This window comes from Microcebus murinus, chromosome 10 (genome assembly GCF_040939455.1).
Source record: "Microcebus murinus isolate Inina chromosome 10, M.murinus_Inina_mat1.0, whole genome shotgun sequence".
NCBI lineage: Eukaryota > Metazoa > Chordata > Mammalia > Primates > Cheirogaleidae > Microcebus > Microcebus murinus.
Window position 1 is genome coordinate 5171810 of NC_134113.1, and position 21704 is coordinate 5193513.

Sequence of the window (21704 nt, forward strand, 5' to 3'; positions counted from 1 at the left end):
CCCCGGGAGCAGGGTGTGGCCTTCAGGCTCCTCGGGTGAAGCCAGGCGTGAAGGGGAGAGGCTGAGCCTGTGCCCACAGCGAGCCCAGCACAGCGAGGGCGAGGCCTCGGGGGCACCTGGAGGGCACCTGAGCAGGGGAGGCTCCAGGTACAGGGGGCCACAGCGGGTGTGGGAGAAGGGCGTTTCCCAGGGGCGGCAGGGCGGGCAGGTGCAGGAAGACAGTGGAGCGCGCCTGGAACCCGCGCAAAGGCTATAGTCCGCCCTTGAGTCGGGAGGGCAGGGCAGGCAGAGCCCTCGGACCCGCACACTCAGACACCAGCTCCCAGGGCTGGCCCGGGGCCACACTCCGGCTCCGGGTCTCACTCCCTGCAGGACGTCACCCCTGCTCCACCAGCTGGTGTGGCTCGGATGACCAGTCCCCGGCCCCTGTCCAAAGCCCCTCCCCAAAGGCACCGCTATCCCACTGTGACAACCCCAAACTTAGTGGCTTTCTCCTCCACAGGGGCCTGAGCGGGCAGGCAGCCCAGGGAGGAGCACACCCAGACGGCCGCCACCCTCCCCACCAGCCTCACCCCTGCCCACAGCCTCATCCCTGCCCGCAGCCTCACCCCTGCCCGCAGCCTCCAGCAGCTGGTTCTCATCAGATGTCAGCCCGGATATAGGCCCCGCCCCGAAACCAGAGGTAGAACACCTATACACCTGTGTGCAATCCTACAAGCTTCTTTTCTTTTCTTTTTTGGAAAAACACATGCAGAAAACAGTCTCACTGGAGAGAGTGGGGGACCGGGGCTCCCTGGGGCCAGACTGGAGACGACCTGGACCCCCTAACCCACCACAGAGATCTGTTCTTTGTGACTTTTGGGCAACACTCAGGATCACAGCTGTAGGGGTTGGCCTGGGCCGCGGCTCCTTTGGCAAGTAGCTGAGTTGGCTCCTCGGAGGGCGGCAGGGCTTGGTTTTGGAGCCTCCTGGGCTCCTGTCTCTGCGTGGTGGCGCGGGGCCCAGCGAGGGGCAGCGTGGGCAGCTGGCAGGGCCTGGGCCGTCAGCCCCGACGCCTGACAGCCTCACGCCCTGGGCCACGACAACGGCCTCCTCGAGGGGCCGCCGCCGCGCTGGGCCGGGGTGAGAGGCTGCAGGGGAATCGCAACGCGGGCTCAGCTCGGATTGGCGCGTATTTAACGGCCCTCCCAGGACACGAGGCTGCCAGGCCCTCCCAGACATGCTTTTATTGACATTAGCTGGGCAGGGACAGAAGTTGGCTCAAAACGCATCCCCACCTGGTGGGTTCAGGGAGACTCAGACCATGGAACCAGGAGACACGGGCAGCAGGGAGGACGAGCCACAAACACAGGGACGCGGCAGGCCTGGGCGCCCCCCACGGCGGCGGCGGCCCTCCAGCTGGGCCCTCGAGGGGCAGCGGAGGTTAACTCGGGGTTCCACGGGGCGTCCCGTCCACGTTTACTTTCAGCTTGTGCTTGCAAAACAGGCTGTAGAGCACGCGCAGTGTGCTCTTGGCGTCCTTGTTCACAATGTCTGCAGGCCGGGCGGGCAGGGCAGCGGGTCAGGCCTCGGGGGCGGTGACCAACCGTCCTGGTTTGCGGGGGACTCAGGGGTTCCTGACATGCGGGACTTTCAGTGCTAGAACCAGGAATGTCGCTGGCAAAGCAGGGCCAGTGCCGGACACGTGACCCCTCCCCCTCCTGTGCGCCGCCCCCCCCCCGCACCCTGTGCGGCCCCCAACACAGCAACTCCTCTTGAGCTGCCGTCTCCGGACAGCCTGTCCCCAGAGAGCCCCGTCCCTCCTCTGCCAGGGCCTCCCCCACTGGGGCCACAGTCCCGGCCCAGGAGGCCTTGGGGAGCGCTCATTACCTCCCCACCAGGCAAGAGGGCTCCCCCCACTCCCCGTCCCGGGCTCTCGGGCAAGGGGGCCACCCAGGGCCGGCCGGGGCGCTGGCACCTGCCACACGCTCACCTTCGGGGCTGACGGGGTAGCTGAGCAGGCCTTCGTCCTTCAGCAGCTCCAGGGCCAGGGTGACGTTGTGCAGCTGCGATGACAAGGCCCCGTCAGATGTCAGCAACAGGGGCAGCCCCAGACCAGCCCCTGGGCCCCAAGCGCCAGGCCCGTCCCGTCATCCATGACGTCCGCCCGCGTTAGCCCGAGCTTCTGCCCGAGGTGTGAATCCCTGACCACAACCGCAATGCACGATCACCCAGTGTCCCCTTGCGGCCCCCATGGACGGGGAGCTCACCCCCTCACACGAGGGGCCCACATGTCACTGTTCGGCCATTCACAGGCCCTGCTCTGGGCGGGGGCTGGGCACACTCGTGCGTCGAGTGGCGAAGGCAAACACGGAGGGCTGCGCCCAGCGGGGGCAGGGAAGGCTTCCTGGGGGAGGTGACGCCTGGGGGGGAGTCCTGCCAGGTGAGGAGGCCCAGCCAGGGACAGGAGCAAGGACCCGTGAGTGGCGGAGCGCGCTCGGAAACAGCCGAGCTTCCCCGGGCAAAGTGCAGCTAGGAAATCGAGGCTAGAAATCATCGCGTCTGCTCTGTTTGTCATACTCCTCCACGGCTCCACCCGAACCGAAGGTCACATCCCGGAAGAGCCGTCCCAGAGCTGCCTCACCACTCTCTACCCAAAGGGCCATTTCCCTTCACGCGCAGTTTGAGATGAGAAGGTAGGGCTGCCTGTTCCATGGGGCCAGGAGCAGGCCACCACCTGGGAGCTCAAACCCTCCCGGGGTGAGATAACTGAATGTGGCAGGCAGGCAGAGCTTCCTGGGGTTTGGTTTCTGCAAAGCAAATGATCACCTCCATCCCTCCGTCCCCAACTTCCATTCCCGGAACAAACGACGACCTCACACAGACACCACTGACAAGCAAGGTCTGATAATGAGAAATCCAATTTGAAGAGGCCACTCGGCCATGGCAGTTCTGCTGTCGGAAAGCGCTGCTGTTTCCGCCCCCTCCTGCTAACGACCTCCTTAGCATTTTTATTCTGCATTGCCGGGCGGCGATTTCCTACCATAAGCCGTGAAAACTCGTGGTTCCTGGGGTCTGAGCTAAGGGCGGCTGCTTTCCCCCCACATCGAATCCGGCTCGCGTTTGGAAGCAGGTTCTAAAACCCGGTGGGCTCCGCAAGCTGGCTGTGCAGAGAAGGCCGAAATTTCATCCCCAGCTGGTAACTGGGGTTTGGATTGTGTGAAGTGTTGACAGAGGCCTTGAGGCCCAGGGGAGCCCCAACGCCTGAGGAACAAAGACGGGAGCCCGGGTGCTGCTCTGAGCCTGGGTGCCGAGTCCCTGGCCCCCGGGCTCCGCTCCCGCGGGTGGCCCTGCCCTGCCCTCCTTGCTCACACTTCTATGTCCCGCCCCAGGGACAGAGGCAGGCAGGTCTGCGTTCGGGCTCACCCGGCCGCCTCCTCCGCAGCTCTTCCTCCCCGTCAGCTCCGAGGTTCTCTCCGGCCCTCTTCCCTGGGCGAGGCCTCGGCCCTCCCGCCTGGACCAACCCCAGCCGAAGCCCGTGGGCACGCCTGACTTCCACCCCCAGCCCCTGCGGCCAGAGCCAACCACGGAGGCCTCCCGGAGAGCTTCCTGTTCCTGTCCCCTCGAGACTTTGCTGACGCCGCCCCTCCCTCAGGGAGCTGCCTCACAGCCCTGCAGACCAGACCCTAAGCGAGCTCCCGGCCCAGCTCCGACGCAAAGCCCCTCCTGACTCCTGGGATCGCACCAGCCTCTCTCCTCCCCGCCCCCCTCTGACCCGTGCACCATGAGCCAGAGCTCCACTGTGGCCCTGGGAGGGCCTGAAAGCAGGGGCTGCGTCTGGTTACCTCTATGTCCCCACAACACTGGCTCCATGCAGGCCCTCAGGGAACGGGGACGTGGGTGCAAGGGTGGACAGGCAGGTGGACGAATGGGCAGGTGGACTAACCGGCAGGTAGGTGGGTGGGTGGATGGATGGGGGATGGATAGGTAGGTAGGTAGATAGGCAGGTAGGTGGATGGATGGATGGGGGGATGGATGGGGGGATAGACAGATGGACAGGCAGGTGGTTGGATGGATGGGTGGATGGATGGATGGATGGATGGATGGGGGATGAATAGGCAGGTGGATGGATGGATGGATGGATGGATGGATGGATGGATGGATGGATGGGAAGATGGATGGATGGATGGATGGATGGATGGATGGATGGATGGATGGATGGATGGATGGATGGATGGATAGGCAGGTGGATGGATGGATAGGCAGGTGGATGGATGGATGGATGGGCAGCTGGATGGATGGATGGTGGATGGGTGGATGGATGGATGGATGGATGGATGGATGGTTGGGCAGCTGGATGGATGGATGGATGGATGTATGGATAGGCAGGTGGATGGATTAATGGATGGATGGATGATGGATGGATGGATGGATGGATGGATGGATGGATGGGCAGGTGGATGGATGGATGGGCAGGTGGGTGGGTGGATGGATGGATGGGGGATGGATGGGGGGATGGATGGGGGGTGGATGAGTGAATGGGAGGATGGATAGGCAGACATACAGACAACCAAACTTCCCTCCTACCCTTTACTTCACCTGGAAGTGAATGCACAGACGGGTTGTGCCAGTTCTGTAGATCTGTCCAGCCAGAGCAGACCGTCAAGGAAGATCTTTGGAAAACTTACCATTTCTGCAGGAGAGTTGGGAGTGAGGTGGAATTCCTTTAAGTGCAGAAAGAAGCCTTCCAGCTGTCCGATCAGCAGCAGTAAGATGACTCCGTCTGCGAACTACAGAGCAAGGGGCTGGAGGCTCCCTCCTGGGAGAGGCCGGATCCAGACAGGCTGTGTGGCCCCAAGGAAGCCGCACAAGCTCCCCGAGCCTCAAGCTCCTTTTTGAGAAATGGGGAAGACATTCCCAACCCCACGGTGTTGCTGCACACGGTGGGCACCAAGCACTTTAGGCTGCCCGGGACACAGTACACACTCAATAAAAACCCATTTCTAAACTCGCTGTGGAATAGCCTCGTATCATTTTTTAAACAACACACGGTTCCGTGAGCTACAGAAACACAGGGGGAAATAGAGTTAAGTGTGAAATTACCCCATAGGAAAAGGCAGACAACCTCACACCGGTTCATGTCACTGCCACATTAATAGTTCTGTCTGTATGTTCAGAGATAGAGCCCGAGTCCCTGCCACCTGCATGTCATATGCTAATATATCCTCCTGAATCTCTTCAAAGACACAAAACACAAGACGGATATGGAGGAAACCCACATTCGAAGTCCTTAAGGGAATTTCCTCCTATTAAGTCTGTTCCAATGTTATTAGTTTGGGCCTGAAATCCCTTCTGCTGGCGCTCCTTGGGAATACAACTGGAGCGCCCGGGACTTCAGCACCCTCTCTTATTGAATAGTCTCTAAACGCCACCTTCGCACGCACCGTTATCCTCCGAAAGCCATTCTATTAGCAAGGGAGAGACAAAGATGGAACAGGTGCAATGTAAACCTAAGAGACTGTCCTGTTTATACCCACATAAAATGTAATGAAACTACAAGCTATCGTTTATGGCATGTCCACAGCGTGCCAGGTAATATGCCAAACACCACCTCACGTATCACTCACAATTCTGTGAGATTGATATCCTTGTACCCATTTTACAAGAAGAGGAGCCTGAGGTTCAGAGAAGTCCGGTAACTTGCCCAAGGTCACACAGCTAATGTGGAGGATGTGTCCTCGGAGCCCCCGGGTCGTAAGTGCCAAGGGCAGGATGGAAACAGGGTCGCCTGGCTTCAGAGCATGGCATTCCTGCCCTGCCACGTTGCCGCCATAGCACACACAGACTTCTCTTGTGGCCATCATGGGAGGTGGGTATAAATAAGCACACACTCTGCCTCCAGCTGCCTGGGTTCAAATCCCAGATCCACCATTTATCCTGTGTGACCCTGGACAAGTTAATTCACCTCTCTGGGCCTTAACACCCTCATCTATAAAGTAGGGCGGCATCGGCTCCCACCGCACGGGTTGTTAGGAGGGTTCCATGAGTTCACGTGTGGAAAGCACTCCGCTGGGGGCCTGGCACATAGTGGGGGCTTTACTGGCTTTTTGCCACCAGGCAGGGGAAGCACGGCAGCCCCACCCCTCCCTGGCCGCTGCCCACCCAGAGCCTGTCTGAGGGGTCGGCAGCTCCAGCCGAGAGCTCCATGAGCCATCTGGCGCGGCACGCGGCAGAACCCGGGCGGCCTGGCGCCCACCGCGCCACAACCAGTTGAGCCTCGGGCGAGACGCAGGCTCCAGGACCACCCGAAGGCCCGGGCTGGTGGGAGCTGCCCTACTCCTGTCCCCTGCCCCGACCACGCCAAGGGAACCCACGGGGGCACCGCAGCCAACCGCACGCGCTGGCCCCCCAGGTCCTGCCCCTGCCCGGGGACAGTTCGGTCTGAGGCTGCTGCCGCAGTGGGCTGAGCTTCCCGGGCGCCAGGGAGAGACGCGGAGCCGCAGACGGCGGGGCTGGGCCGTCGCCCACTCCTGGCGCGCGCACAAACTGACCAGCTCGGTTTGACCCAACACAGCACACAGGGAAGGCCCCTGTGCTTTCGGTCTCAGTATCGGACAGTCTGAGATGAATCATGAAAAATAGTACAGCCACGAAAAGCAATAAGTGCCGAAACGACTCCACTTTTGTGACATGCTCCTATGGTCCTCGTGGGGCAATGCTGCCACCTTCCAGCCACACCCCCGCCGGGGAGGAGGACCCCAAGGCTCCGGGAGGTGATGGGACCCCCAGACCACACGGCGGGTCCCTCTCCCCTCCCTGCACCAAGAGGCCCTTCCGTGCCTGGCCGCCGCAGCTGAGTCCCTACCTGCGTGTCCAGACTCTGCACCGACAGGCCCAGGCAGTCCAGCTTCTGGTTGACAAAGCTCACGATGGCCTGGCCAAGAAGGACAAGGGCCCCAGGCCCGGGGTCTCGGGTTTGCGCCCTTCCCGCCTGGGGCGACAGACAGCACCCCGCCCCCCCCAGCAGTGCTGCACGGCAGGCGTGGGGCAGGGGACATCCCCCTCCCTCGGGGGCGGCAGAGCCACCGACACTGTGACGTCCCCTACCTCTTTCACTGCGGTCACCTTCTCGGGGGCCAGCTTGAATAATTCATCAAAGATGTCCTCTGCAGACACAGATCCAACAAGCACCCCGTTACCACGCCGTTGTCTTTGTGCCAAACGGGGAACGTTTTTTCACAAAAGTTTCTGAGCACAACCAGCCCGGAGGGAGCGGGAGCTTTAGATCCCGGGTCTTGAATAAAGCGGGCCTGGATGTGAGTCGCCACTCCCCGGCTGTGTGGCCCGGGGGGAGTCGCCTCTCCTCTCTGTGCCTCAGTTTCCTCATCTCTAGAGTATGGCCGGCAACACAGATCAAACGTGAGAGCAGGTGACGCACACACTGCACGGTGCCCGGGCGCGCAGTAGGCACTTTGGCAGGTGTCTGCCTTCCGCCGCGGACGCCGTCCCTGTGCTCGCCCGGCTGCACCCTCCTGTGGGCGCCAGCCGTCCCCTCCCAGGGCCTCTGGTGCTGCCACAGGCGGCCGGCCAGGGGCTCACGGGGCTGACGGGTCCGGCCTCCTCCCGGGTCCTCGACTGGCAGAGGGATGAGGGCAGGCCGTCCCACGAGTCCCAACCTGCCGCGTGCCAAAGGCCGACTCCCTCGGCCACTGAGGCCCTCGCCCAACGCCCGGGAGCCGCGGCCCAGGCCGGGCCAGCCCCAGGTGCCCCTCGGCGCACAAGCTGGGTTCCCGCTGTGCACAGCTGACGCCCTTCCCGTGGGACACTGGCCCTCGGGCCCCGAATACCCAGACGGGCCGGAGTTTACTGCGGCCCTGCCTCTCAGCAGCTGTGCAACTCTGAGCAGGCCGCATCACGTCTCTGTGCCTCAGTTCCCCGTTTGCGGAGGGGAGGTCTCCGGTGCAAATGGCGCCACCGCGTTAAATGGCCTCAGGGCCCAATGCGCACAGGGGAGACGCCAGTGTCCCGTCCGGGCCCCTCGGTCCGCACTCGGGAAACGGCGTCGCTGCAAGCCCCGGGCGGCGGGAGGCAGCTGCCTGCTCAGGAGCCGCCCTGCTGTGTCCCTGTCCCCTGGTGACACCATCGCCCTGCTGCCCTCTGCCCAGAACACTGCTCCCCGGGCCACCCCCGCGTCACGCCCCTCCCCCGCACACACAGACCCCGCCAGCCCCCTCCCCCATGCAGCCTCCCGCAGCCCCCACCCTGGAAGCTCCTCCCAGGTCATTATTCCTACCCGTTTGGGGGAAGTGCTCCTTAGGGCCCCCGCCATGGTCTGGGTCTGAGTGGGGGTGCCCCGAGGGAAAGCCGTGGGTGGAGGGGGGGGGCGCGGACGTGTGGGTGGATGGGGGGTGGACATGTGGGTGGACGGGGGGGTGGCCATGTGGGTGGACAGGGGGGTGGCCATGTGGGTGGACGGGGGTGGACAGGGGGGTGGACGTGTGGGTGGACAGGTGGTGGACGTGTGGGTGGATGGGGGGTGGACGTGTGGGTGGACGGGGGTGGACAGGGGGGTGGACGTGTGGGTGGACAGGTGGTGGACGTGTGGGTGGATGGGGGTGGACGTGTGGGTGGACGGGGGTGGACAGGGGGGTGGACATGTGGGTGGACGGGGGTGGACAGGGGGTGGACGTGTGGGTGGACATGTGGGTGGACGGGGGTGGACAGGGGGGTGGACGTGTGGGTGGACGGGGGTGGACAGGGGGATGGATGTGTGGGTGGACGGGGGTGGACAGGGGGTGGACGTGTGGGTGGACAGGTAGTGGACGTGTGGGTGGACGGGGGGTGGACATGTGGGTGGATGGGGGTGGACAGGGGGGTGGACGTGTGGGTGGACAGGTGGTGGACGTGTGGGTGGACAGGGGGGTGGCCGTGTGGGTGGACGGGGGTGGACAGGGGTGTGGCCGTGTGGGTGGACGGGGGTGGACATGTAGGTGGACGGGGGGGTGGACATGTGGGTGGACGGGGGTGGACGGGTGGTGGACGTGTGGGTGGATGGGGGGTGGACATGTGGGTGGACGGGGGTGGACGGGTGGTGGACGTGTGGGTGGATGGGTGGGTGGACATGTAGGTGGACGGGGGGGTGGACGGGGGGTGGACGGGGCGGTGGATGGGGGGGTGGCCAGGGTGTAGACGGGTGGGTGGACAGGTGGGTGGCAGGGGATGGATGGAAGGACAATGGATAAACGGATGGAGGACGAGCAACTGGCCAGGCCACCTGACCAAGGGATGGACGGATGAAAGAAATAGCAGCTGATCGAGCTGATCGGCGAATGGCTCTGGCGCAAGAGCAGAAGCCGAGTTACCGCCCACTCGCTCCGGGCACTCACTGTGTGCCGAGCACACTCACCAATTACCTCCTTCAGCCCTCACCACCCGTTTAAGGGGTGGGCGCCATTATTGATCCCATTTTACAGATGAGGAGACTGAGGCACAGGCAGGTGAAGACACTTGCCCTAATGAGTGGGGGGAGTCGTGTTGGGACCCCCCCAGGCCACCCGGCCACAGAGCCACACACTCAGCAGACGCCCCCACAACTGCCCACAGGGACAGCGTTGTGAGAAGGAGCCAGCCCCACGGACAGACAGCCAGACAGACAGAAGCAGGGACAGATGCTTAAGGTGCAAGTAGCAGCCCACAAGGGAGAGGAGAGGACATCCGTCCTTCCGTGTCTGTATTAACAGGCGTCGGGCAGGAGAGATCCCCTTGCATGATGAGAGTACTCACTTGAAGGCTGGTCCTTGTCCGTGCTAAAGAGGACATTGCAGAGGGAGAAAAAAAGGAAATGCATGGTTAAAAAATCAGCAGACCTATAATTTCTTAACATAACAAGCCCTGGTGCTGGCAGGGCGCGGAGAGACTGGGCTGCCTGCGGTTTCCCTGGCAGCTCGGGCAGAGGGCTTGGCGGAAAGAAACGTGCAAACAGCGGTCCATACCCTTGCCCTGAGGCTGTCGCGCCTAGAAACACTGGGATTTTAATGTTTTTGTGGTCGTCGTTTCATTCCAAGGAGGGTGCACCACTCAGACCGAGCCCCTCCAACCCCCCACAGATGCCACTCCTGCGGTTTCTCTTGCCACCAGCTGGACTTGCCCGTCCTGCAAGTTCACGTAAGCAGAACCATACAGCAAGTCCTCTTCCATGCCTGGCTTCTTTCGCCTTGTTTTTATTCTCTTTGAAAGTTTTTCCTTTGATTTGTTGTTAAAATTTTAGCCCTCCCTGCGCCCCTCAGAAGCGAGGTTCTCTGGGTGCCAAGGCCCCTGACCACGGCCCTCAGGGGGAGTGGACCACGTGGGCGGAGACCAGCGGTGACCCAGGGCTCAGCACAAAGGCCGCCATGGCAGGAGGGACAGACACCCTGTGCTGCCCCTACACCCCCGGTGGAGCCTTCAGGGGCTGGCAGCCCCGCCAACACCTTGGCCGGGCCCCTCGAGACACTGTGAGCCAGAACCCCCCCTCCCCCCTCACCGAGCTGCTCCTGAGTCCCCCACCCACAGAAACGTGGTGGACAGTAAATGCTCGCTGCTGTTGTAAGCTGTGAATTTTGGGGAGACTCGTTACTCCATAATCAACAGCTAATTAATATTAGAAGTCAGAATTAATACAAGAAGTCAGAAAAGCCCCCGACACCACCTGGCAGCTGCCCCTGCACTGGGGTGACACCCACGGCCGTTCGCCCCGCTGCACCCTGACCGGAGCAGGCGGACCAGCCACCCGCCCGCGGCCCATGGGCGGCCCTCTCGAGGCCCGCCCCTTCTCTGCTCGGGGCGCTCTGGGAGCTCTCGTGCTAGCCTGGGGTTCCTGCACAGAATCCCACAGCCGTCAGCGTATTTGGCCTAAGTCTCAGTTAACAGAGAGGGAAACTGAGGCCCAGGGCCACTCGGGCATGGAGAACCTCCGGTGTGGTGGGGCTGGCTCAGCAGCCCTGACCGTCCCGCGGGAAAGCGCCAGACAGAGAACGGGAATCGCATGTCCCGACTTTGGCGGGAGGAGGCGAGAGCCCGGCCAGGGGGTTGAGAGGGGCAGAGAAGGGAGGAAGGGGCAGGGCCAATGCGTGGGCTGGCGGGGTGGGACGGCAGGGGCGTGGGGACCACCGTGTGAGGGGGTGGGGGAGGAGGACGAGGGAGGCTCTGCGAAGTGTTTTCCTACAAGGTCAGGATGCCCCCAAGTCCTGCGTCTCCCAGGCTCCTCCGCTGGCTCCTCAGTCACAGCGCTGGCGGTCGTGGCGGTCCCGGGTCTGGATCCTGGGTCCCGCGCACCCGGCCCTGTGACCCTGGGCTCGTCCTGCCTGCTCTGAGCTCCCACAGCTGCAGAGAACTGACCCACCTGGCTGGGCTCTGAGGGCTCAAACATTCAGCCCCTCGCCCTGCGCATAGTAGGCCTTCAGTAGAAGTCAGAAAAGGAACGGGAGCCCACAAAGGTCCCGCCAGTGGCCTCCTCCCACCCCGTCCAGAAAGCTGCGTGGACAAGACCGAGCCGGGAAGCGCGGACAGCCACGGTCTGGCCACGGTTTGGCCACGCCCTTGGCCACGCCCCTGGCCACGCCCGGATCTCTGCTGCTCCGCAGCTCTGCATGGCCAGATGGACATTCTGATTCACTGGGCAGAACCTGCACCCCAAACCCAGGGGGCCCCACCCCAGAAAATGCGGCAGAGTGGCTGGGAGGGGGTCAGGCAGAGACGGGAGCAGGTGGCAGCTGTGGGACACAGGGCTCCCCTGTGCTACCACAGGAGTGAGGGGTCCGTGTGACCCTCCTGGGGCTGAGAGGAGGCTGCAGAGTGCGGGGCCCCTTCCCACGGAGGTCAGGCCCCACCCCCGCCTGCACCCACCCTGCAACGCCCAGCCCAGCCCCCGCCGCGGGCCTCGTCCCGCCTCACCTGTTCTCCGTGAGCCGTTCCAACAGCTTCTCCGACTTCAGACCACTCTTGGTGCTCTAAGAAGAACAACGGGGAAGAAATTGCGTAATCCCAGGAAACTCTGGGACCCAAAGCAGCCCCAAGGGACCGGTTCGCTCTGCCTCACCCCTGCCCGGGCGGCCTCCCGGGTGGCCCTCAGCCCTGTGGCCAGCTGTCCCTCCCCAGGAACCTGGAGCCCCTGAGGGTGGGGGTGGCAGCTGCCTCATGGTGGGAGGGGGCAGTGCCAATGAGCACAGCTGATGTGAATGAATGAATGACTGAGTGAATGAATGAAATCACCTCTGATGCACATAGGAAGTACAAACAGAGCCAGAAGCTGCACCGTAAAGAATTTTAATCAGTGGTTTTGCAAACAGCAGAAATGCCCTTGGCTCTGGCTGGACGTGGCTTATTCTGTTGGGGCAGGTCAAGGCAGGCCTTGAGATGTGGACCCCGCACGCCAGGGACCCAGAGGCTGGGGGAGTAGGCGCAGGAGGGTCCCCTGCCGTGGGCTCAGCGTCTGCCCAGACGGGGACCTAGGCTCCCAGGGCATCAGCCACAGCACAGCAGCGCACAGGCTCGAGCGCGTCCAGGGTGGGGACATCCCAGAAGGCCCCCGAGAGAGGATGGGTAGGGCTCTGGACTCAGTGGTGCGAAGGCTCCAAAATGGCCATGGATGGATGGCCCCGGGTGGCCCACGTGCCACGGCTTGCCACCAGCCTCTGCCCAGGCAGATGCCATCTGCTGAGGCCAGGGGACCGCTGGGCCTCTGCTGGACATCCCCGGCTCCAGACAGCACCCCCTGCTGTCCCACCGGGACCTGCCAGTTCCCACGGCTCCCTGACGCTCACCTGGGTCAGCCCCTACCCCAGGCGGCACCCCCACCACCGGGGGCAGAAGTGTGGCCCCAAGATGCCCAGCCGCCCCGTGCATATCCTGGGGGTGGCATTACCTCGATGGTGATGACCTCCACCTGGACGCCGGTCGGGAGGGGCAGGTTGGGCTGGAAGCGCTTGGCCAGGGCCACCAGGAGGTGCAGCGTGGCCAGCAGGTCCTTGTTGAAGATGGCTGGGAGGGGACAGCAGCGCGGGTAAGAGCCGAGGGGGCCGCCGCCACCGCCGAGTGGGGGCTCCGCATGGTGGGAACAGCCCCCTGCAGCCCGGGCTCTGCGCCCAGCCCTCCCAGCTGCCTGGAGACACACGCTCGGAGCCCTAAACGTAACTGCACTTCGCCTGGGTCTTGCCTCCTGTGCCAACACAGCCCATGGGTACAGCCCACCTTGCAGACGGGGCTGTACACACAAAGACGGTCACGGCAATGCCGTCTACACTGGGAAAGGACTGAAGTCCGAGGGTAGGGACTGCGTTAGATGTAAGTGGATGGACTTAACTCAGGGCCAACGCTAGAAGCGTCGGTTCCTGACTGTGAGACTCTGTGGATGCAGGGCACCAGGCCCGTTTGGGAGACAGGGCACCAGCACGCCTGCCTTGCAGAAGCCACTTAGCTCCTCCCAGCCCAGTTCCCCCACCCGGCACACGGGGTGTAAACTGAACGGAAGGGCGTCTACACCAAACTGCTAACAGGGCGGACAAGGGCGGCGGGGTGCTTTGCACACTCTCGGTTTTGCACCAGCTGGCACTGCGGGTGTCAATTCCACAGATGAGTGAAAGGGGACAGCTGGCACCCATCTGACAGGGCTGGCGGGCGTGTCAGGGTACTCGGAACTCAGGAGAGGCTAGCATCTCGGCAAGGCTGTCGCCCGGCTGCGGTGAGACCCTCGGGGTGCAGACGGCTGGGCTGTCCGCTCCTCAACCAGACCCTGGCCTCCCCGGCTCTGGGCTGTGGAGGTCTCTCCTCCCGCCTGGGCGGAGGATGGGCGCCTTCCGGGCAGGTGAGGAGCCGCGGAGCAGAAGGACCCGGGCTGCCCGACCCTCCCGGGTGCCCGGCCGGCGCCCACGTACTGTCCACGCTCCACTTGGCCTGCGGCTCCTGCAGCTGCAGGCTCCGGTTCACGGCCTCCAGGACCACCTGGAGCTTGTGCCGCTGGCTGGTGGCGGTCAAGGCGATGTCCTGTGCCTCCAGCTTGAGTGCTGCCAGCTTCTCTGTGGGCGGGAGAGGGTGTTGAGGGCCCCAGGGCGGGTGGCATCTCAGGGACCTTCCAGGAGGCTGAGCCCGGCCAGTGCTTCAGACAGCGAGAGCCAGGAGCCCATTCCTGGCGCCCGGCCCCGGCCACCCCCACAGCAGCAAGCAGACGTGCCCACCCTCTCCCAGAAGACCCCATCCACCCACAAAACGGGATTGATGGGCACGCAGGCCGTGGGACGTGAGCAAGCCACAGCCCTCTGAGCTGGCTGAGCCGGCCCAGCTCACCTGGACCACCCCTGTGCCCAGCCCTTGGCCTTCTGCACAGCCGCGTCCACTCATCTCTGCAGGGAGTGTGGCTCGGCGGGTAAGGCCCATGTTCCTGGGCTCGTATCCTAACTCCCCTTCTGTGTCGGCCATGAGGCCTTGCACAGGTTACTAGGCTTTTCCGAGCCCCAGTTTCCTCATCGATGAAATGGGCATGGTGACAGTGCAGTGCTGTTCGAGAATGAACTGCACCTGCTGCCCGGGAAGCGTTAGCCAGGCTAGCGGGCTCGCTGGGCAGCCCATCTACAAAGAGCTCAGCAAGGTCGCCAAGCCTGCCCCAGGCTGACACCGAGGACACAGAGCTGGGCCCGTCCCTGCCCTCCAGGGCCACAGTTCTGTGCAGGAGCCACTCACACGGGTGAAAACTGACCACACAATGGCCAAGGGAGGGGCGACTCCGGGGCTGTGGGGCAGACCGGCCAGGGGCAGGAGGTGGCCCCGAGAGTGAGCAGCCCCTGCAAAGCACGCTGGAGCTCACAAGACCCAGGCAGGAGCAGCCCGGCAGGACCCAGCCCTGCCGCAGCGCCCTGGCCTCTCACCCGGGGCCACCGGCTTCCTCTCCAGCAGCCCGAGGCCGCCTGAGGGCAGGGACGGTGGGTTTCTTTATCTCTCGGAGCCTAGAAACCTTGGACACTCCATGAATGAGAGGCAGTGTGTGTGAGGGACGCCCATCTAGAAAGTGAGACAGGTAACCCTGAACCCGGGCCGTTGTGAAGCCTGGAGGGGTCGTGCTGGGGCTACGGGGCCAGGCAGCCCCGAGCAGCCACTTACGGAACAGGTGGTGCAGGATGAGCCCGTCGAACATGTCCTCCTCCAGGCTGCGGACCACGATGTGCTCGGGGAGGAGAGTGGCGTTGATCCACTCCATCAGCACCTGCAGGCCCCAAGAGACAGCTGACTGGTGGGTGGGGGGGGGCACTTCTCACCTGGCCCCCACCTGGCTCAACTCTGTCCTCACCTGGGCCACCCTCCTCCCACCTGCCAACTCCTACCCATCCTTCAAGGCCTGGCCAAACGTCACCTCTTCTGGGAAGCCCTCCCTGATCTGCCAGGCTGAGTCGGGGCCTATTCTGGGCTCCCGCAGAACCCCTGCTTCTTCTCTCCGTCACAAGCCTGAGCTCTGTGGGGCTGTCATTATTACATGTGGAAGTGGGGTGCCGCTACTAAACAAAAGACCTACACATGCAGAAGTGGCTGTGGAATTGGGGGGCGGAAAGACTCGGAAATGGAAGCTTGATGGAAAAGCCTAGATTGCCTTGCAGGGGCGGCTGGCAGAAACACGGACATTCAGGGTGCACCTGGCAGCTCTCAGGAGGAAGTGGGGCCGTGTTACTGGAGCACAGGTGACAGAGGTGGGACGGAGCGATGCGTCCACAGCCCAGGGAGCCGGGTCTGGCAGCACCAGAGCCGGGAGAGGCACAGGACGGGCTCTTCCTCCAGTCCCTAGGGGAACCAAACCTGCCGACAGCTTGGCTGGGAACTCTGGCCTCCAGGACCGCGAGGCCACATGTTTCTGTGGGCCTAAGCCACCCAGCGTGTGTCGTTTGTCGTGGCAGCCCTAGAACGCTCACGTGGGCTGCTGGCACCCCACCCCACACCCAGGCGCTGCCCCTGTGTGCCCCCGGCCCCGGTCACCCTGCAGCTCTGCAGGTGCGGGGACTGTCCCACCCCGATGGTGCTCAACAGGCCAGAGTCCCAGGGATTAAGGCCCCGCCGCTGTGAGCAGGTGGTGTGCAAATACCCCAGCTCCTTGCCCCTCGGGCAGGGGTCCCCAGCAGGCCACAGCCAGCTCAGTCACGCCCTGTGCCGCCGGCCCCTTCCCTCCCTTGTCCCCTGGGGTCGCCTCCAGACTCAGCTACTCACACTCGAGCCCAAGCTAAGGTGGCGAGTCAGCACCCACAGGTTTCCCAGGAGGCTCTGGGGTGGCTCTTCCCTGCGTCCCCAAGGTGCAGCACAAGGCTGGGCCAGGTGTGCTTGCCGAAGGTGGGGACAGGGATGGAAGGGGTGAGGGATTGGGAAGGAGAATGGAAAATGGCCCACAAACCCTCTGGGTATGGAAGATGGCGCAGGCCAGGAGGCCTCCCTGGAGGGGGCAACAGATGCCACATGGAGACTGCAGAAGTAGGGCTAAGGGAGGCAGAGGCACCAAGCCTGTGTGTGCCCAGCTGGCCCAGCGGCCACACAGCAGACCCATGACCAAGGAGAGAACTGAGCCCTGGACAGCTCGGGCCACCACTGCCCTGTCACCACGGCAACTGGGCAGGCAAAGGAGCCGACAGCCTGGGTCCAACCCCTGCTCTGTCACCAGGCGGCTGTGCGCCTGCACAGGGCGGGTCACCTCTCTAGCCTCGCTGTCCCCTCCCAGGGACACAGAGCCCCTCAGGGCCCATGAGGCGGCCGGGATGGTGCATGTGAAGGCACACAGTCAGTGCTCAATAAACGCTTGTCCGTGCAGCCATTCAACAGGCGTCCCGGGACCTGGGGGGGTCACCGCCTGCCAGCCCGAGGTCGGGGTGGGGGTTGGGGTGGCTCGCCGTCTCTGCCCGTCGCAGGCAGGGGCCGGGGCTGCCCGTGAAGCCGTCTCCGGAGGAGCCGGGGCTGCTGGGGGCGGCTGTACCTTCTGCAGTTCTTCAAATTTGGGGTCCTTCCGGGAGGTGGGCGGCAGGTATTTCTTCTTTCCTCCTGGAAGCAGAGTGGGCATGTGGGGACCCTACAGGGCGCTCGGCAGCTCTCCCCGCAGGCCACCCACAGGGCCAGCCCCCGGCCCCACGGGGACCTAGGTCCTGCCACTTCGACCTTCGACCCAAACACCCGCCCCTCATGTCCACGTCTGTCCCTCGCGGCCCCCATGAGCGCCAGCTCAGCGCCACGCACTGCAAGGCTGGTGCTTTGAGACGTGCTTAAACTCAGAAATTATTTCTTGATTCTCTGAAACGCAAGCTTAACTGGGTGTCGTGCACTGTATCTGGCAGCCCTGCCCACTTATGTCAAATGAAACCAGGGGTCAGAGAAGCCACCAACGTGCCCAGGCCCACCAGGCTGTAAGGGACCGAGGTGGGACTGACCCACGTCTGCCGGCCCCCGCGCAGGTGAGACCGGGCTTGCCCTCCGAGGCCCTGCGGCTCCCTTCCCCGAGGCCTTGGTCAGGAGCTTCCCACATTGTGGGCTCACGGAACCCACAGAATGTCAGGGCCGAGAGGGACCGCTGAGATCAGCTAGTCCCAATGTACTTGGGGGAAACTGAGTCAGCAGTGGGGACTGCCTGGCCTAAGTTGGCAAAAATGCATCGCCTCTCACGTGACCCAGGCGGGGGCTTTTCCTAGATGTTCTGAAAACCTTGGAGGATTCCCCAGCCCCGTGTCTTTTGACAAGAGAGAAGGCAAGAGCCGCGTGCTAGCCTCAGGGCACAGGCTCCCAACAGACACCCGGGAGAGGGGAGGGAGCAGGGGATTAAACGCGCAAACAGGCGAATACGGCGCCACCTTTTTCCCGGAGCAAACTACTTGCCACTCGGAATTATCCCGTATCTGGCTCTGCTTGCCAGAACTATGGGCATCTCTAAGTCAACTGCAGAACAAAAAAAAATAAATGTTTTTCCTAGTAACTAAGTCCTGCCACCCTGTCCCCACGAATTCACTCCACACTGTCTGTCCCCAGGGTGCTTTCCAGTCTTGAACGTTTCCAAACAGCACGAGACAGTGGGGACGTCAGCCGGGAGACTCTGGACAAAAAGCCCGGCCCCTCTGGGGTCTCACCGCGCGCGGGGCCCTCTCGGGGCTGGGGCTCCTGCTCCAGGACGCCTACTTTAAGAGGCGGAATTCACAGGGTCTAGAGCAGGGTCCCCAAACTACGGCCCGCAGCCCACATGCGGCCCACCGAGGACATTTATCCGGCCCGCCGGGTGTTTTCGCCGCCGCTGCCTGTCCTGCTTAGCAGCCGACTCGTGCCGGCCCACCGTGCGCAGGTGTGGAACGTGCACCGCACCCTCCAACGGCCTGAGGGACGGGGAACTGGCGCCTGTTTAAAAAGCTTGAGGACCGCTGGCCTAGAGACCGTTGCATTCTGCTCTTTCCCCTTAAACACTGCGCACGTGTTCTTCGTCGTCACGTGCACGCTCTAACGGTCACACAGACCCCAGTGAGTCCAGCTGAAGCCCTTCCCGCTGGCACCGCGGCCGCGCCCTGGTGTGCTGTTGCTTGTCCCTTTAGAGCACACGGCGATGGCGACAGCCCCGGTACCCGCTGCCCTCTCCCAGGAGGGAGGTTTGGGGGCAGTGGTCACAAAGTCCCCAAAGGGCCCATAAAGGGTGGCCCGTCCCACCGAATGGCTCAGCCCCACCCCCATCCCCCACCCCCTGCTTAGGGCCCCACCCGTGAGAGGGAGCAGACCAGTAGCCATGTCCCGCGGGGCGGCAGGTCCTGCCTGGGGGGCGTGGCCCCTGCATGCCAGGCCCCTGCTTGGGTTCAGGACGCAGCTGCAATGCTCACTGACAGAGAGGCCTGTTACTCTGGCTTGTTACCCCCTGTGCCTCAGTTTCCTCCTCTGTAAACAGGAGGCCATGACGCCCACCCTCAGGAGCCAGCACAGAGCCAGCACGGAGCAGGCTCCCAGCAGCCAGCGTTTCTCACCCCTGGCCTGGATGACCTCCCTCCAGCCTGGATGACCTCCCTCCAGCCTGGATGACCTCCCTCCAGCCCGCAGGTGTGAGGCCGTGAGGGTGGCCCCGCAGGCGGATCCAGGAGCAGGAGGTGGGCGAGCAGAGCATGGATGGCAGAGGCAGGGGGAGCAGGACGGGGTGACAGCTTGGAAGCAGGGCACGTTCCCGGGCACAGCCCGCCTCGCTCTGGCCGTGCAGACCCCCGCCCCCGCCCCACCCCGCCCCGGCCCTCAGCACCTTGCGGGATCTCCTCCTCCACCGGCAGGTTGGCCGCCCTAGGGAGCTGCAGCAGGTTGTAGAGGGCCTCCGGCTCCATCGTCCCCCGCGCCTGCCCTGGAGGATTTGGGGGACAGAGAGGCCCTGACCTCACTCCATGCTCGTCATCGCCTCTGAGCAGGAGGCTGGGGACAGGGTGGGAGCTCAGCTCGGTTGTCGAGTCACTGCAGCGGCCCTGGCCGGGGCCCCTGGCGAGAAGGGCCCGGAGCCAAACCTCTTGCGGGCCGGGGGCACAGCCCAATCCAGGGCTGGGCGGGGACGTGGTCCTCGCTTGGTCAGGGGCCGAGCGGCCTGCATGGGAGCCCCACCCCGAGGTCAGGACGGAGAGGGGGTGCAGCCTGCTCCTCGAGCTCAAGGGGGACTCCCGGGCCGGCCGGCAGGGGCTGTTCGAGGTGAACACATGGGCGGATGACATCATGACACCCTCAGACCCTGAGCAGAAACTGGCTGTCCGCTGTGGGCCCGGGAGCCCGAGCCAGGCCAGCACGGAGCAGGTGCGGCCAGCCTCTGAGCGGGCGAGCCGGGGCAGGGAGTGCCAACGCCGCGGGTGTGTGCCCTCTCCACGCGGACATGGCCCGGCCCCCGTCCTGAGTGAGGGTCTCCACGGTGGGGTGTCGTCCCAACTCGGGCCGAGCGGGAAGGGCCGGCGCCTACAGTCCTCCCCGCTGCGTCGTGAGGGGCTGAGGCCCACGCCTGGGACAGGCAGACCACGAGGCCAGCCCGGCCCCCTTCCTGTTCCCCTGCCACTTCCTCTCCTGCGAAGGGTTCGCGGCTCAGCGGTGGCGCTTGCCCTCTGCCTCTCGCTCCAGCCCCAGCGTGCACAGACTCACTCAGACGGCAGGCGGGGAGGCCACGGCAGACGTCGGTGGTCAGAGCAGGGAGCCGGGGGAGCCGGGCGAGTGGGGGCATTCGCAGGGCCAGGGCCACCCCCATCAGACCCGCAGCCAGCCTGGGGGAGCACGGGGCCCCTGGACGCCCAGAAGGATGGACGGGGAGAACACAGCCACCCAGACCAACCCCCAGCCCTCAATCCCCAAGCCTCCTGCTGGGCACCAGGACTCCGGCTTGGGGCCGGGGCTGGAGAAGAGGAAAGAGCCCCGCCTGGGGTTAGGAGGCCTGGGCTCCAGCCTGGCTCCTCCTCACTCTGGCTGTGTGACTTTGGGCAGACCCTCTGCCCTCTCTGGTCCTGACGTACCTTTACAAGGAGGGCCTGGACTCGATGCTGGCCAAAGGCAGCCGAGCGGATGCAGACCGGGGCAGCTACCTCCAGGGACGACCAGCCCTGGGCGAGTCCCCCACCCCCTCCCCGCCCACCCACGCCAGGGCCTGCGTCTCTGCAGCTGAGGAAGGAGGTCTGGCCTTTCTCCCTCAGCATGGCTGACGCTCAGGGGAGGTTGAGGGATGGAAGCGGAACTGTTCGAGGGCCGCCTCAAGAGCTGCCTCGGTGTCCTTGGGCCTGTAGGGACCGTGACAACTCCTCCTTCAAGTGGGGCGGGAGGACCGAGCGGCCCCCAGGGGCTCAGGGTCCCACTTGCACCAACTCCCTCCCCGTGCGGCCGCAGCGAAGACTCGGGGCTCATTTCCACAGGCGCCTGGGCCCCTGCCTCTGTGCCCCCTGGCACCCAAGCACGCGACAGGCAGACCCTCCCAGCAGGTGCAGACCCACCTGGGCCCAGGTGCCAGCAGGACTCGCCTGCCTGCTCTCTCCACGCGAGGAAAGGGCCCCTGCGCCCCGGCGGTGGTCCCTGGGGCTCTGAATTAAAGCAGGTTCCCGTCCCCTCTGCCACCTGGGGCCCGGGAGGCCAGGAGCGGGGCTCACTTCCTCCAGGCCCGCTCAGCCCTGCCCGCGGCTTCCTCCTCGCTGCGCGGCAGGCCGGGAGGATGGCGCGGCTGCCACAGACCTGCTCTGCCGGGCCGGCCACCGGCCCCGCCTCCTGGCCACCCCAGCAGTCCCACAGGCAACTTGAACTTAGTATTTCCTATTCCTCTCCCTCCCCCACCCTCCCCAAATAAGCCAGTTCCGCCCTGGCCTCCCTCTCCCCAGCGGCGGCTACCAGGGCCAGAGCCGGGGACGGGCCCGTGCTCCAGCCACCCCAGCCACCGGCAACCCGGCAGCTCCACCCGCATGTGCCCCCGAGCAGCGCATCCTCCCCCACCCCGGGTCCCCTCCTGCCCGGCTGCCCGCTGCCAGCTTCGCCGGCTTGCCACCTCCGGGCCCTGCGCCTCCACGAGCGGGCGCAGCACTCACTTCATCCCCCAACTCACCTTAAACCCGGGTCCGGTAGCTCTTACAATCCAGGCTGCACGGCCCCGCCCACAGGTCCCAACATCCGCGACCTGCCCGTGCGTCTCTGTCCTTGTCCCCTAACTTCTTCCAGCCACGGCGACCACCCAGCTTTCTCCAAAAGTGCCACATGCCTTCCTGCTTCAGCGT

At 64.2% G+C, this 21704-nt stretch overlaps 1 protein-coding gene across 3 annotated transcripts; it reads right to left on the minus strand.

Moving 5' to 3' along the window:
- Positions 1 to 1208: 1208 nt before the first annotated feature.
- On the minus strand, positions 1209 to 21606 carry PARVG (parvin gamma). Of its 3 annotated transcripts, none has more exons than XM_076006926.1 (13): positions 21536 to 21606; positions 19232 to 19327; positions 16955 to 17019; positions 15109 to 15211; positions 13890 to 14030; positions 12881 to 12996; positions 11911 to 11966; positions 9763 to 9785; positions 7087 to 7145; positions 6845 to 6913; positions 4668 to 4769; positions 1973 to 2045; positions 1209 to 1533 (listed from the first exon to the last, which is right to left on the minus strand). In XM_076006926.1, the coding sequence occupies exons 2-13, from the start codon at positions 19308 to 19310 to the stop codon at positions 1424 to 1426; spliced, it is 996 nt and encodes a 331-aa protein (XP_075863041.1). In that variant the 5' UTR covers positions 19311 to 19327; positions 21536 to 21606; the 3' UTR covers positions 1209 to 1423. The 3 variants fall into 3 exon arrangements, with proteins under 3 accessions (XP_075863041.1, XP_012613076.2, XP_075863040.1); XM_012757622.3 differs by lacking the exon at positions 21536 to 21606 and adding an exon at positions 20937 to 21198; XM_076006925.1 differs by lacking the exon at positions 21536 to 21606 and adding an exon at positions 20466 to 20561.
- Positions 21607 to 21704: the final 98 nt, after the last annotated feature.

Bases quoted from the DNA above. Each gene is read 5' to 3' on its own strand.
- PARVG (XM_076006926.1), bottom strand. From the start codon at position 19,310: ATGGAGCCGGAGGCCCTCTACAACCTGCTGCAGCTCCCTAGGGCGGCC. The intron at 7,146-9,762 runs GTGAGTACTCTC...CTGTGTCTGCAG, and splicing joins GGACAAGGACCAGCCTTCAA to AGGACATCTTTGATGAATTA. The intron at 6,914-7,086 runs GTAGGGGACGTC...CTTCTTGGCCAG, and splicing joins AGGTGACCGCAGTGAAAGAG to GCCATCGTGAGCTTTGTCAA.